The sequence below is a fragment of the Ctenopharyngodon idella genome, chromosome 4 (genome assembly GCF_019924925.1).
Source record: "Ctenopharyngodon idella isolate HZGC_01 chromosome 4, HZGC01, whole genome shotgun sequence".
Classification (NCBI taxonomy): domain Eukaryota; kingdom Metazoa; phylum Chordata; class Actinopteri; order Cypriniformes; family Xenocyprididae; genus Ctenopharyngodon; species Ctenopharyngodon idella.
In genome coordinates this window covers 1,158,700-1,175,059 of record NC_067223.1, presented here as the reverse complement: position 1 = coordinate 1,175,059, position 16,360 = coordinate 1,158,700, and the positions used below count along the sequence as shown (strand labels likewise).

The 16,360-nt window shown below is 35.4% G+C and overlaps 1 protein-coding gene across 1 annotated transcript; it reads left to right on the top strand.

The window, feature by feature from the left end:
• Window positions 1-122: 122 nt before the first annotated feature.
• On the top strand, window positions 123-12,336 carry metap2a (methionyl aminopeptidase 2a). The gene is made up of 11 exons (XM_051890748.1): window positions 123-371; window positions 1,957-2,058; window positions 2,831-2,896; window positions 5,276-5,378; window positions 5,953-6,114; window positions 6,325-6,506; window positions 8,232-8,326; window positions 8,395-8,491; window positions 8,583-8,686; window positions 9,591-9,706; window positions 11,623-12,336. Exons 1-11 carry the CDS (start codon window positions 137-139, stop codon window positions 11,873-11,875), a joined length of 1,515 nt encoding a protein of 504 aa, XP_051746708.1. The 5' UTR covers window positions 123-136; the 3' UTR covers window positions 11,876-12,336.
• Window positions 12,337-16,360: the final 4,024 nt, after the last annotated feature.

Sequence of the window (16,360 nt, the reverse complement as noted above, 5' to 3'; positions counted from 1 at the left end):
CAAAGGACGTGTTCATGAATATTAAATAGATTACTTTTCTGGAGGCTCTAGGCAGCAGCGTGAGCACGACCTAATTAACATTTAATGAGCTAATTCTGCGCCGTAGTAGGATGCTTGTAATTTCGCATTCCGCGTCATGCACTCAGCTGATTCGGCAGCTTTTCTCCGCTCCTCCCACAATGCATCCGTCCTCTCTCCACTCGCGTCCGCAATCATGGAGGCGAACGGGACCGAGCAGCTGCTGCCGGTAAAACCGGTACAGTCAGGCATGGACACGCTGATCCTTAACGGGGACGCGGCGGAACGAGAAGAAGCCGACCCCGCCAAAAAGAAGAAGAAAAAAAAGAAGAAAAGCAAGTCGGCCGTTTCTGGTGAGTGTCTCATTCATAGTAGTAAGTGTAGAGACCCCTCTATAACACTGGCACTGCTGCTTTAAATATCAGCTGTGAACTCTGCTTAATGTCTCAGATTAACTCAAGACGGGGCTGATCTGTCCTATTAGAAGTTATGTAAGTGCAAAAGTGAAAAAGAAAAAGTTTTTCCAATATTAGGAATTTTAATATGTATTGGAATGTTTTGGGATCCTAAAGAAAAGATTAAAAACACGTTTAATGTAGTTTTTTAAATTCATGTAAAATAAATAAATAATATGTTATATTTAAATATATAATGTTAACATATTTATTTATTATAGAATTATTATTTTATGTAAAATAAAGTGCATGTACATATGTGTTTGTCTGTCTTTGGTGACTTAATGCAGTTTCATACTAAGAATAGACTTCTGTACACACTTAAAGTATACATAAAATATTATTTTATGTATTTTTTTTTTTTTTTTTTTTTAGATACAAAAGAATATAGATTACATATAGGCTGCTTTGAGGTCCCAAAGGAAAGATTTTTCAGAATTACTTTTAATACATTTTACATTTATGTAAAATAAATATAAATATTTTTGTTTTTATATTTATATTTTATCCTTTTTATTTGTTTATTTATTATTAACATTCATTTATTATTTTATGTATTTTTTTATTTTTCTTACAGATATAGAGGAATATAGGTTACATACAGGTTGTTTTAGATGGAAATGAAATATTTTAAAAAATACTTTTATATTTATATCAAATAAATGTAAAATTTTTACATTATATCTTATGCTTTTAAATTATTTTTATTTATTTGTTATATATTTATTTTTAATGTATTTTTATTGTTTTTTTTTTCTTATAGATATAGAAGAATATAGATTACATATAGGCTGCATCTCAAAATTATAATAATTAATTAATATTATGCTGAAAAATTCTGTCTATGTTGGCAGTCCACAAAGATTTGAGCTCAAAATACCCTTGTTACTTTTATACTAATACATCCCAAAATTGATGTCTAGGTAGGTTTTTTAAGCCTAAAATGTCCAGAAAAGTCCAGAAAGTTAGGCATAGCTATCCATAAATAAATACTTGAAATTATGTGGCCGAGTTTACAAGCAGCCTGGCAAAAGTATGGTTGTCACTTCATGTTTCTTTTAAAGTTAATAGCTTCCGTTCGAGAAGTAATCTGATTTGTGAAACATCATTCTTTAAGTTATAGATCATGTAAAAATTCTGCTGTGCATACACTTGTATTTTATAACATGAACTTTTCTGTGTACTTGCAACATTACGTCTAATAGGTTGCCCTACCAAGGTTATATTATGCTGCATATTGTTTCTCAGGCTTGTTCTGAGCCAAGTTTGCTTTCATATAGATCCAGTATATGAGATGAATTTGTGGACAGTTTCCAGACTGACAGCAGTTACTTACTTCCTTGTCATACACACACACACACACACACACACACGCACGCACGCACGCACGCGCACACACACAGACCGCCGCTTCTGATGCATCTGGCACACTTAGCACTTCCTTTGCTTATGTGCTTGTTCACCTGTGTGTGTGACTTTGCAGTAGGACACGGCGAGCAGGGTGAGGACGGCGAGGTGGAGATGAGGAAACAAACAGAACAGCAGAACCTGGATGAGAAAGACAGAGAAGAGGATGGAGAAGAAGGTATTCCACTTTTAAATGAGCGCTTCTAGTTCTTATACTCATTTTTTTACCACATAAATGATCTAACACCACTTGTTTTCCTAAAATGCTTTAGTGATCTTATTCACACCAATTATGTATGCAGTTGCATACTGATACACTACCCAAATATGCATACAATATCTGGATAACCAGTTACATTTGTCAAAGGTGCAGGAGACAAAGTGCACTGCACAGGGTTTTTATACCACAATGCAATGTGCCCGTCCATTTCTAGTGTGATGAAAGAACTGGAAGTAATATCAACAATAATTTTTGACATTGTCTTGACAATTTTTTTTTTATTTTTTTTATTAGACTTCCAGACAGTCAGAGTTGAGATGTTATAACACAAAATTGGATTAAAAATACAGTTAAACTGTTTTTTGATGAAAAAATAATAACTCAATAATATCTCAAGGTCATGTCTCAACAACATACTACTGTTTCTTGTTTAATATTTTAATATTTTTTTATACAAACTTGTATAAATTTTATATTAATAATATTTAATAAATTTTTTTGGTGTGTATAAACCATAAAAAAAAAGAACAAAAAAAAAATGATTAAACATTTGTTAAAAATTTACACACACATGCATGCGTACAGTATATACTCATCACTACTGTATATATAAAATTAAAAAAAATAAGCAACATATGATATATACTGAGCAGTATACAGTATGCCGTAGAATAATTGTTTTAATTGCATGTCACTTATTATTGTTGTGTCAACCCTGTTAACATCACAGACGGTGAGGAGGCTGATAACATCTCTGGGAAAAAGAAGAAAAAGAAGACAAAAAAGAAGAAAGGACGTAAGGGTTTTTTTTTTTTTTCCCCCATAGATGTTAGATAATGACCACTGAAGAGAAATGAGCAGTAATCAGTTTAGGATCTGTTACTGTGTCAGTGCAGCACCTTTGAATGTGTGCCAATACGGGGACCGCGGTACGAATCAGCGTATGTGTGCTGCTGTTGATGGGGGCAGGGAGTGTGTTTGGCCAATGCAGCGGACTGGCGTGACGCCAGATCACTGTGCCTCTGGGAAAATCCTGCAGTGCAGCCTTTATTTCAGCTGAGGATTTTGAGCGGGTCCCAAGTGCCACCAAATGCTTTGTCGCTATTTAGCAGATATGTATCAGAGACGTAACATAAAACGTTCAAGTCAGCTTAAAAAAAAACAGATGTTATCAGCTAACTTTTCCACAAACTTACGCTGTAATTTTATAGCTGACGTGTGTCTTATGATGTTTTGTATTCACACTCACAATCCTTTTATCTTGGTGTCCAAAAGAAGTAAAAACAAAAGCATAAGCAAAATGGTCATGCTGCTCTTTTCCAAGCTGACAGCATATAATGATCAGGGTCTAAAAATGACCCAAAAAAAAGTTATTAAAGTAATCCATATGACTTGTGCACTTGTTATTCAGTCAAAAGAGGCCATCTGCATTGTCATGTTAGACTTGGTGCAAGTACATACTGCAAATATTATAAGCAGGGGTTTTAATTGGTATGGTAGGGTAATGGCGGCTGCCATACTTTGGCTCCTGGTCAGGTCATTGCAACTAATAAATTTTTATTGTGCATTTTTGACAGCTTCAGTGATTATAAAGGAAACGCTCTTTACTTGCTGTCTAATTTCAATCACAGTTTGAAGAAAAGTTTTTGTTTTTCATGAGACTTTGTGACAAAAATAGAAGAAAAAATAGATTTGTTAATGTTAGGCCTCGTCTACATTTCCACAGTGATTCAGAAACGATCTCCGTCTACACTACACAGCCAAAAACGCATGTCATATGACCGTTCATGCACACTGGGCATGCGCGTACAAGTGTAAACCGTTGTCTTTTGCGCATGTAGGTAGCTGCAGTATTAAAAAAATGCAGAGTTTAACTGCACAATGGCTGCTAAAAATTACAACAAAGCCAGCAAAGATTGCAGTTCAGTCTTCATGTTATTGTTTACATGGTCATCAAGGATACGCTGAGCGAACGTGGGCAGCCACACCATCATTTTCAAAAGTCCCAGTTTTGGTCCGTTTACACTGAAACGCAACCCTAGCGTTTTCAAACTAAAACAAGCTCTGCAGCGTTTTCGAAAGTCTCCGGAGTGTAAACGACAGGCGTAACTGTAAAAAAAGTTATGCGTTTTAAAATGAAAACGCATTAGTGTAAACGGGGCCTTAGAATAGTGATTGTTGGTCACTATTCTGCTGGCTATAGTGGTAATTTAATAAAAGTTTTTGTTTTTCATCAAGTGTTATCCTACATTAGTGTTATTTCTACATTGCAAAACTTTTAGTTTTACAAAAGAAAACAATCTTTGAAGGATGAACAAAAAAATTTTTTTGGTCATCACATTAAAGATAACTGTTAAATTGGATATTATTCAGACTATTGAGCTTTGAAGTGCGGGAAAAAGTTGTGTGAAGTACTTGAAATTGGAACTGTCACGTCAAGGGAGTAATATTGGATGACGTCATTAGAGTTTGCCATAACTTGGCTTTTGGTGAGTTGACGCCACCGATTATAATGCACAAATAGCAGAATGTGAATCTAATATAGTAATAATCTCTAAACTTAGTAAGTTACCAACCTAAATGCCGTTTTTGAGCTTCTTCATCTCAAACTTAGGGATACACTGATGTCAAAATCCTGGCTGGAATACACAAGACTGACTTTTAAAATTTGAAAAAAGGGGGAAAAAAAAAAAAAAAAATCTGAAATATGTCATACACTTGTAAAGTCACAGAGAAAAACTGGGCATCTTACATTAAACAACTGAGGATCACACACTTCCAAACTTTCAATTTGTGTCAAAATATCAAACATGCTTGATATCCTCCAGCTGGATGGAATCATGGTCTAAAGCTTAAAAATCAGTGTCTGTGGCCATCATACACTACATGATTTTCTGTGAACTCCGACTGACCAAAATCTTCAGAATATCGTCAGCGTTCTATGTGAACTGTAGGCACATTTGAAATGGTGCCCAAATGCTATCCAAATGTATAGCTTCACTTTCATTGTATGGAAAAGAGCAGTGTGAACATTCTGTGTAATATCTTCTTTTGAGTTCCACAAAAGATTAATTCATAGAGGTTTAAAACGAAATGAGTGTGAACATTTATGTGACCTATCCCTTCTTTACTGAGGATGTTGTTCTGACATTGATATCTACCTTCTCTCCTTTAGCCAAAACTCAAACGGACCCACCATCCATCCCCATTTGTGATCTATACACCAGCGGTGTGTTTCCTGTGGGTCAGGAGTGTGAATACCCTCTATCACAGGATGGGTAAGGATGTTTTGTCTTTTCTCAATGTGAATACACTCTTTAATGCCCTTAGGTCACCTTGTACTTTCTACGGGCTGCTCTACCTCGTATTACCCTGTGCTCTGTGTAATATTATATCGCTGAGACTACTGACACAGAGGTCACTCATGTTCCCTCGCGCCTAAAGTACTCTCTCCAAAAATAGTTGTGTGTGCGCGAGGGCCAGCTCATAAACTTAACTTCCTCACATCATCCTACCTCTTACTAAATCTTCGAAGGCATTTATGGCCTTTAAATGGATAGTCTTGACTTGACTTTGCCAAACTTTATCCATAATAGTCAGAGAAGGTGCAACCAATCAGCTATAAGCTGCAATTGACTGATGTAAACAATATTTAATAGCACATTAGCTAAAAGCCGCCATTTCACCCCATTTATGAGACTTTTCCCGATCCTTACAGAAAGTCCGTAATGGCCTGGAGAAACATTTATTGGTCTATCTATCTTTAATAGTGTTTATATGATGGTGAATATTCTCAAGGTAAAAAGAAATGTTCTTTCTACATCATCTAAAGTGTTTTTTTGGACCTCTCAGGTCTAGCGCCGCTTGGAGAATGAGCAACGAAGAGAAGCGAATGATGGATAAAGCCAACGAGGAGATGTGGAATGATTTCCGGCAGGCAGCCGAAGCCCATCGGCAGGTGCGGCAATATGTGAGGAGCTGGATCAAACCTGGAATGACTATGATTGACATTTGGTGAGGATGTTATGACATTAACATCTATTAAACTGCAGTGTGGATCTTTTTTAAAGTGTTAAAATAGAAAAAATTCACTCCAACTGGGTTTGAAAATATCAGTTGAAGTGATGTTCCTCATAAAAGAAATGGACATCAAGCCTAAAGTTGTTTTTGGTATTAGCGCCACAGCTCATAACGCATCTCTTTTTCATGTTTTCTCTGGTTCAGCGAGCGGTTGGAGGACTGCAGTAGGAAGTTGATCAAAGAGAACGGTTTGAATGCAGGGTTGGCATTTCCAACTGGGTGCTCGCTGAATAACTGTGCAGCTCACTACACACCAAATGCTGGAGACCCTACAGTCCTTCAGTACGACGACGTGTGCAAGATTGATTTCGGCACACACATCAATGGTACGGCCATCGACGACACTATATTTAAAACAGTAGTCTGGTATTCATAGTATTGTTATATAGTAGTAATAGTATATTATATAGTATTCATATACTAATATAATAGTATTATTAATCATAATTAATAGCCATGTAGTTAAAGTAATATTAAATCATAAAGTACTTAATATAAAAGCTGAATAAAATAGTTGATGATTAGCTTTTATTATTAATAATAATAATAATAATAATAGTTATTGTTATTATTATTATTATTATTATTATTATTATTGTAAACCAAATATAGTTTTAGCAAAAATAAATTGTAAAAACCTGATATAGTTTTACCATTAATGTTTTATATTAAAAATAGCCACAAAGGCTGGCATGGCATTAAAAACAAACAAACAATTATTATTAATATTATCATTATTATTATTTATTATTATTTTTATTATGAAACAATCATAATAATTAAAATCAATGTAAAGCACTTAATATAAAATAAGAATTAAATGATGATAATGATTGGCTTTTATTAATAACAATAATAATAATAGTTATCATCATCATCATCATCATCATCATTATTATTATTATTATTATTATTATTATTATTAATAAACAATTATAATAAAAAACATGTAAAGTACTTAATATAAAACAATAATGAAATTATGATGATTGGCTTTTAATAATAATATTAATAATTATAATCATGATAGTTGTTGTTGTTGTTGTTATTATTATTATTATTATTATTATTATTATTATTATTAAACAATCATAATTAAAAGCCATGTAAAATACTTGATATAAAATAGTAATTAATTTATGACGATTGGTTTTTAATAATAATAATAATGTAATGTATTATTGTTATTATTATTATTAATAATAAACATTTTATTATTATTATTATTATTATTATTATTAATAAATCATAATAAAAGCCATGTAAAGTACTTAATATAAAATAAGAATGTAATTATTATGATGATTGGCTTTTAATAATAATAATAATAATAATAATAATAATAATAATAATAATAATAATGTATTATTGTTATTATTAATAATAATAAACGATTTATTATTATTATTATTATTAATAATAAATCATAATAAAAGCCATGTAAAATACTTAATATAAAATAAGAATTAAATTATGATGACTGGTTTTAATAATAATAATAATAATTATTATTATTATTATTATTATAATGTATTATTATTAGTAGTAGTAGTAGTAGTAATAAATTATTTATTATTATTATTAATAAATTATAATAAAAGCCATGTAAAGAACTTAATATAAGAATTAAGTAATAATAATAATTAAATTATTATGATGATTGGCTTTTAATAATATTTTTTATCAAAAGATTTTATCTGTACACTAGCAAACCTTGGACATATTTGACTGAATCTGTTTCTCATGATCTGAGAAATGCATATTAGGAAAGTGGGGGGAAATTATTATGCATTTGATTTAATGTTTTCACTGGAGAGCAGGCTGTAGATGAACGATGGACTGTGAAATGAACATTTCTCTGTATTAGATATATCCCTGTCATAAGCATCTTGTTTTCTTTAACATAAGGATTAATAAAGCGGTGGCAACAATGTTAGCATAAATGACATAGGCCTATGACAAAGGCCACACATACTGACAAATTTAGCTTTACGCTCTTTGAATCATAGTGTGATCACAAAGCATTTACTGCACTGTGTTGTGTGTTTTAGGCAGGATCATTGACTGTGCCTTCACCGTCACCTTCAATCCAAAGTATGACCGCTTGCTTGAGGCTGTGAGAGATGCTACCGACACAGGCATCAAGGTGAGCGTGTGCGACTGACACGATAAATTATCATGCGTGCGCAGAAGTAACATTGTCTCTTTCCACAGTGTGCAGGTATAGATGTACGTCTTTGCGATGTTGGAGAATCAATACAGGAAGTGATGGAGTCATACGAGGTTGAAATAGATGGGAAAACGTACCAAGGTGTTGATTGAAATAAATTCTTTCTTGCAAATTCTTATTAATAATAATCTTAATCTCCTAAATGCACCTCATTTTGTGCGTATCTCCTCAGTCAAACCTATCCGGAATCTGAACGGACACTCAATTGGTCAGTATCGGATACATGCTGGTAAAACGGTGCCTATAGTGAAGGGAGGAGAAGCCACTAGAATGGAGGTGTGTGTGTGTTTTTGTCATCTTGTATGTGTTACATTGAGAGTATCCGTATCACTTTGGCTATGTCCGGAATAACATACTACTTTTGCTATTAATGCAGTATGTATACTGTGCGCAGTATGTTTGGAATTTCATGCCATTCTCTAATTTTAAAGGTGTCCGTTTCATGTTGGCTATGTTTAGAATGGCATTACTACTCTTATTATTTCTGTAGTATATGCCACTTGGAATACTGTATCCCATAATGCAGTGCACTCATCTTGACTTTTCACAAATGAACTGGAACAAGGTTTTGGACATTGACATGGTTATAAAAAATGTATGCCTAATGTTTCTTGTCTTGTCACATTCAGTTGAATTACATAAATCATGTAAATAATAGCCTGTATTTTCAATTCAAAATGACGTTTTTTGTTGTTGTTGTTGTTGTTGTTGTTTTTTTGTTACATTTGTCTTGATCATAAAAACCTGAATGAAAATTAAAAAAGGCAACCATTTTTATTTATGACATGATGATAACAATGTAGTATACTACGGTTTGAAACGTTCATTGTTGCTTACGGGTTCATGTTCCTTTTATTTTATTTTTTAAAATATAATAGGCAGTACACTGCTTTGTATACAGTATGATTTGTGTATACAGATTATGACTATGACTAGTAGTATACAGATTATGTGCAATATACACTTGTACAGTATTTGTATTCAGTTTCAAAAGCCCCAGTGGTTTCTGTTGTATGCTAGCATATATGCTAAGGCTAATTGCATAAAGTTGTGTAATTGTCCTTTCTGAGAATTGAAAGATTGAAATGACTTCTTTTTTTTTTTACATTCATCATCATGTTTATAGAATAAATATGTAAGTATTTTGACTGGCTCTCTATTAATGTTCATTGACATCCAGGAGGGGGAGGTGTACGCGATTGAGACGTTCGGCAGCACTGGTAAAGGAGTAGTGCACGATGACATGGACTGCTCCCATTACATGAAGAACTTTGATGTCGGACATGTGCCAATCAGGTAAGAGCCAATGTTAATCAGCTAGTCCATGTAGCGCACTTTGGTGCAATTCTGGAAGATGTGTTTCAGAAAACATTTCTGCTCTTAAAGGAATAGTTGTGACATAATGAGGAAACTATGCTAAAAAAATTTATTTTGCTTTTTTCCACGTACAGATGACAACGTTGTCAAAACCCCATTTCAACTAAAAACGGAAAACTTTGCATTTTGGCCATTCATTTACATGACAACGGCCTGAAAACACAAAGTTTCGAAGTGCAAGTTTTTGAAACCGATACTGTTATTGTCTCAGTGTAAACTACAAAAACGTGAATTTGTGAAAACTGTGATGTCATGCGCATGCGTATTAGAGGGTATGCATTAACGTCACTTTTTTCCCGCCAGAACGCGCTCCGTCAGCTGGACTGAGTGGCAAAAGAACCTGCTGCATGACTGGATTTAATAGGGGAAACTACGAAAACACGAGTAAAACAAATGATTATACTAAAAGTTGGGCTCGAAAGTGTTCCTTATAACATGTCAAAGAAACCTAATCCATGGATATTGACATTCAGCCAGGAATCGTGTTTCCTCACAATTATATGTGCCTGATTTTGATGCCGGAGAAATACATAAAGCAAATCTATCTGTGAACACTTTATATAACTACAATATAGGTAGGTCTAAATCCGAGTGATCACTTATATCAATGTTATATATATATATCGTCAAAAAAATCATTAAAAACACCCAATTATGCAGAATATAAAATGGTAAATATTAAATTGATGAGTTGTCAACACAATATATAACAATACAATATATAGGGTATGATTTTACCCCAAAATCCATCGTTTCGACACAAAATGATAACTGCAAAAACATGTTTCTCTGCCTGGAGTCCAGTTGTTTCTGTGAATTGCAGCGATCCATTTGCTTATTTTTTCTGTAGCTTTTGGCAGTCTGTAAAAATATACCTCAGATTTTGTGTCAAAGCTATTTGTACAGTCAATCGCAAAGCTTTTTCCCGTTTTGGATGCTTTTGTGTGTTTTTCGTGGCCACTCAGTGGGCGTAACCGCAGTCATAATGGTCGACGGTGACGTCACGTGCATACCCTCTATAGGTGCATAGTGTTTCTTTACAAAGTGACATCGCCAACTACTGGCCTGGCGGCATAATACAGCATTTTTAGTTGTTTTTGCGGAATCATGTGAGTTGGGATCATTTTGTCAACGTTGTCATTTGTACGCGGAAAACGCAGTGGAAAAACTTTTCTGCTTTTAGTACATTGTTGTCGTGTAAACGTACCCTTCTGGGTTTTGGGCTTTGACGTCATGACTGCAGCACTCTATCCACGCAAGTATTTTTATGAATAATTTCTGCATTGTGTGCAGTGTCTTTAGGTCATTTTCATAAAAATGTTTTGTTTTGTTAATGATTGAACGCATTGTATGCATTTACATGAGTTTACATTTATGCATATGGCCTGATGCAGCTATTTATACAACATAAGTTTTAGGTTTACAAATGATTAATGCTTTATACACAGCAATTTTTCGCAAGAATGTTTTTTGGATTTGAAAACTATTTACACATTACTGTAATTACACAGAAACACAGTTCACAGTTTTATGAACTATTTACACATAGAATGCGACAATTATGTAAGACTGGTTAATAAACGATTTGCACAGAAAATCAAAATTATAAAATATTAACAGACGTGTACATTTTATAGAAGCTTTAAAAAGGAATAGCTGATCTACAAATTAAAATTCTGTTATTGTTCACTCACCCTTCTGTCGTTCCAAACCTGTATGACTTTCTGTGGAACACAAAAGTAGACGGTTTGAAGAATGTTCAAACTGCTCTATTCTTTAAACCAGATTAATAAATTGAAAGAAGCATTTTGTAACCTTTTTTTAATGCACTTCAGGCTGCCCAGGGCAAAGCACTTGCTAAACGTGGTGAACGAGCACTTCGGTACCCTAGCGTTCTGTCGCCGCTGGCTCGACCGTTTGGGTGAAAGCAAGTACCTGATGGCCCTGAAGAACCTGTGTGACCTGGGCATCATCGACCCCTACCCCCCTCTGTGTGACGCCAAGGGCTCGTACACGGCTCAGTTTGAACACACCATCCTGCTCAGACCTACGTGCAAGGAAGTCGTGAGCCGCGGAGACGACTACTGAGACGTACATTTGCATAAACACTCACACTCCAGTCATGCAAAAAATAAACAAACATATATGCATTCTTAAAAGAAGAACTTGTTTAAAACCTGAAATGCTATTTTGACCATACAGCATATACTCCGCATTAAGTTAGGCAAACTACTATGCATGTGTAAAAGCCAGTGCCCGAATTAATGTCTTTTCGAAGTGAGCAAGATAAAGACTTTATACTCATTTGTACTCTGTGTAGTGAATGAGAGAATGCAAAGAGTATGGCTGCTTGGCTTTACACGTCACTGAAGGGCTTTTGCAAGAAAAACAGATTCATCAGGAATCAGTCGTATTGCGCACAGCTTTTACAGTATTTTTTTTGGTATTTGTTTAATATCAAATGACTGTCTCATCTAGTACCTATTACATTTTGAACTCCCTGAATTTTTTTTAAGAAAAAGACTAAATAAACTGTACAATACTTCAAATTGTTTGTAGTTCTTTACAAGCTAAATCTTTCATTATTGCAAAACTATTTGAGCATTATTCCTGAAATTAAGATTTAAGTGGTATGTATGTAGTTTATCAAGAGTACAGTATTTTCAAATAGTAGCTGTGACATAATGAGGAAACTCTGCTCAAAATATTTAAATTAGAATTATGTAACACGACTTCATCCAAACCTTTTTCGTTTTTTCCTCCGAATTTACTGTAAAAAGCAGTCCAAACACTATTATCTGCATTTCTTTTTGCCCGTCGTCCGCCATGTTTGTTTACTCTAAAGTCATGTTTGACCGCAAGAGATTTTGCAGATTTTCCATATACAGTCGTCAAGTCAAGTCAAGTCACCTTTATTTATATAGCGCTTTTTACAATGTAGATTGTGTCAAAGCAGCTTTACATTGATAACTGGTACATTATTTGGCTGCACAGAAGCTCTTAAAGAATAGTGTCAATGCAGGCAGATCAAAGCACTGTTGAATATCAAATGTCAAGTCAAATGTCAAGTCAAGTCGTGAATTTGGTTGTTTGTTAATGGAATCTGTTGTGCTATGTTCAGACTGTCAGTCCAAATCAGATTTTTTTTTTTTGCATATCCGATTGAAATCATATCAGATTTAGCAAATGTGAATGGCCAAAAATCACGTGAAATGCAATTTTTACAAATCTCTTTTGAGCTGCATTCATGTGGTTTGAAATCCTATTCAAGTCGCATTTCTGGAAATCAGTTTCAGTCTGTCTTTCAGCAAGTTCAGTATTGATTCATTTCCATTGTAAAAATAATTAGTTATTAATTTAGTTCATTTATCTATACAGCAGCTCTGGAGAAAACAGTGATGTCATCGTCCAGCTCAGTTCAGTTCGCATACAATGGTGTCAATGCAGGCAAATCAAAAACATTGTTGAATATCAAGTGTTCCCAACTAAGCAAGCCAAAAGGCGACAGTGGCAAGGAACCCAAGCTCCATCAGGTGACAAAATAGAGAAAAAAACCTTGGGAGAAACCAGACTCAGGCGGGGGGCAAGTTCTCCTCTGGCCAACAAAGAACAGTGCATGATTATGATTCAGGCAACATTACAGGTCAGAAGTTAGATTGGGATCTCAACAGTCAAAATATTTAATCCAGTTCCATCTGGTTGAAGATCAAATTCATTACGCCAGTATGGAAACGGGTTTGTTGGGGATCTGTGCCACCGGCTGTCATGTTGATGAGGCCTTAACAGGGGATGATCTAGTTGACCCAATCTCTGCTGACACTACAGGGATGCATTGTGGTCGTGTCTAGGTGCAGGTCCTCCATCTGATCTGGATACGGCCCGGATCCGGCTGAGTACAGTAAACCTCAGGATACACAGAGACTAATATTAGCATAGATGCCATTCTTCTTATGATGTAACAAGTACGTCGGGTGTCATAGGAAGTGTTCCCGGTTCCGGCTGACCTAATTTATGCAGCTTAACAATCCTTTAACGGATGTGAAAATATAAATTGATAATGTGTTGTGTGTATGCCAGGTTAAAGAGATGTGTGTCTGCTTCCCGAACAATGCTTGGAAGACTGTTCCAAAGTTTAGGTGCAAAATAGGAAAAGAATGTGGTTGATTTTGATATTCTAGGTATTATCAACTGGCCAGAATTCTGAGATCGCAATGGATATGAAGGACTATAATGTGTTAAGAGCTCGCTCGAGTACTGGGGAGCTAAACATTTAGTGTAAGTAATTAGCGAGATTTTAAAATGTATACGATGTTTAATAGGGAGCCAATGCAGTGTTGACAGAATCGGGCTAATATGGTCAAACTTCCTGGTTCTAATAAGAACTGTAGCTTCTGCATTTTGGACCAGCTGTAGTTTGTTGTAAATATGGGTGTTTTCACACTTGAGTCCTCTTTAAAAAAAAAAACAAAAAAACTACTCATTTAAGTGGACCAAGAGGTGAAACAAGTGAAACAGGACCCAGTTTTCTTTACGTTCACACTGTATTTGTTTGTAAAGATTATTATTATTATTATTTCTATTTTGTTGTAAAACTGCATGAAATTTTCCAGGTAGGTATACCTACATGACGATTCTGTATTAGCCTATACGATTAGGTAGTGCAGTGTAGGATCTGTTTGATTTCCTGCAGCACCATGGAGGCATCCTCAGTGAGGACCTAGCACGACTTATCATGTGGCAGGTAGTGCAGGCCGCCCACATGTGCTGTCGCCATGGAGTGCTTCACCGGGATATCAAACTAGAGAACCTGCTGGTCAACAAGGACACGCTTGAAGTCAAACTTATTGACTTCGGGTGCGGGGACCTCCTAAAAACTTCTGCCTATAAGACATTCTGGGGTATGTATGTATGAATTAAAATCTAGTGACCACTTACACCATATCCTAATATTCTTCTTCTAACCAGTCAAAAAATGTCTTTCCTTGGGTACACAAGTGTACTGCCCTCCTGAGTTTGACAAGAGTGGCAAGTACCATGGGAAATGGTACTGTATGGTCTTTAGGAGTGCTCATGTTCGAGTTGTCGTGCGGAGACACTCCAGACAGCAGCGAGCTGGACATGACTGACGCAGGCATCTGGTCTAAACCTGGATTGTCAAAAGGTAAACTGCCATTCAAAGAACAGCAAAGAAGGCCAATTTTTATTCTAAATCTTGAAAACAGAACAATGAAACAAGGCGGGAAAAGTAATATTATTTAGTTTCTGACATTACAGCTTAGGACAGTCAAATCACACAATTAGGCCGTGTGTCCACCAAAGCGTGATTTTCGCAGATAACTTGTTTCAGACTAAAAATGTTGACACAATGCAGAGTACTTGAGACCTGTAATATTAAAATATTAAAATACCATTTTGTTCCATTGTACAGCAAGAATGTTGTGACAGTTGGTCGGTGTTGTATTTGTCCTGCCCCTCCTTCACTCTGATTGGACGGCTGGCTAAAAAGTGACAGTGATGAGTGCAGTGTTTTACTCAAAGTTGAACATTCTTCAAATCGAGGCAACTGGTAAAAAACGGTAAGCGCTCAGCGCTTGAGCGTGAAAAAGACACTCAGCGCCTCGTTTGCGCTCCTGCCGTTTAAAAAACGCGGCACTCCAATTGAAAACAACTGGAAAAGTAGGCTAGCCGCTGGAAAAACGCTTTGGTGGACACACAGCCTTAAGATTAGGTTTATCAAAGACAGCAGGTGAACATTTTAGAGTAATAATCAGACTCTCCCATCTTTCTGCACAGAATGCTGCCATTTGATTCAGTCTTGCCTGCAGCAGAAGCCGAAGAAGCGGCTTGGTTTGGGAAAAATCATTCTGCATGATTGGTTTAAGGTACTAAGTTCTATTTTTTTTATAGAGTATGTTGTTTGTTTATTGTGACAAGAATAAATCTAAAGTCAAATCTCTTCTAAGTGTATACGATAAACCAGATTTGTGTTTTTTGTGTGTTTCAGGCCACCAAATAAGTAATGGCGAAGAGGGGAGAATGTACATTATGTAAATGAAATCTAAATTTCATTTGCACTACCCTATCAATTCAAGAGCTTCTCAGTCAGCTTAGCATCTGGCGGGCTGACATGAGTGAACTCTCCATCCGTTCATGCCTGAATGATTTGCAAGGCTGGCAAGGTTCCTGCCACGGCCAACCAGAGGTTTATATCTCTGTCTTATGACTGACGTGGGCCTCTGGTCTAAACATGACTTGTTAAAAGGTGAGCATGCATTCATCATAGCAGAAACAGTTGTTAATCGAAATCATCCAAAGCAGAACAAAGAAAAAAGGTTGGAAATGTAACACCCAAATCAAGTTATTTTACAAAAGATGGTGGATAATGCAGGACTTTCTCCTTACAGTTTAGATTAGGATGATCATAGACAGAAGGTGTAAAGTTTAGAGTAATAATCAGACTCTCCCGTCTTTCTGCACAGAATGCTGCCATTTGATTCAGTCTTGCCTGCAGCAGAAGCCAAAGTAGCTGCTTGGTTTGGGGCAAATCATTCTCGACTGGTTTAAGCTACTAAA

Coding starts and splice junctions, on each gene's coding strand:
- metap2a (XM_051890748.1), top strand. CDS start 137: ATGCACTCAGCTGATTCGGCAGCTTTTCTCCGCTCCTCCCACAATGCA. Junction 8,492..8,582: donor AGATGGGAAAACGTACCAAG/GTGTTGATTGAA, acceptor GTATCTCCTCAG/TCAAACCTATCCGGAATCTG. Junction 8,687..9,590: donor GAGAAGCCACTAGAATGGAG/GTGTGTGTGTGT, acceptor ATTGACATCCAG/GAGGGGGAGGTGTACGCGAT.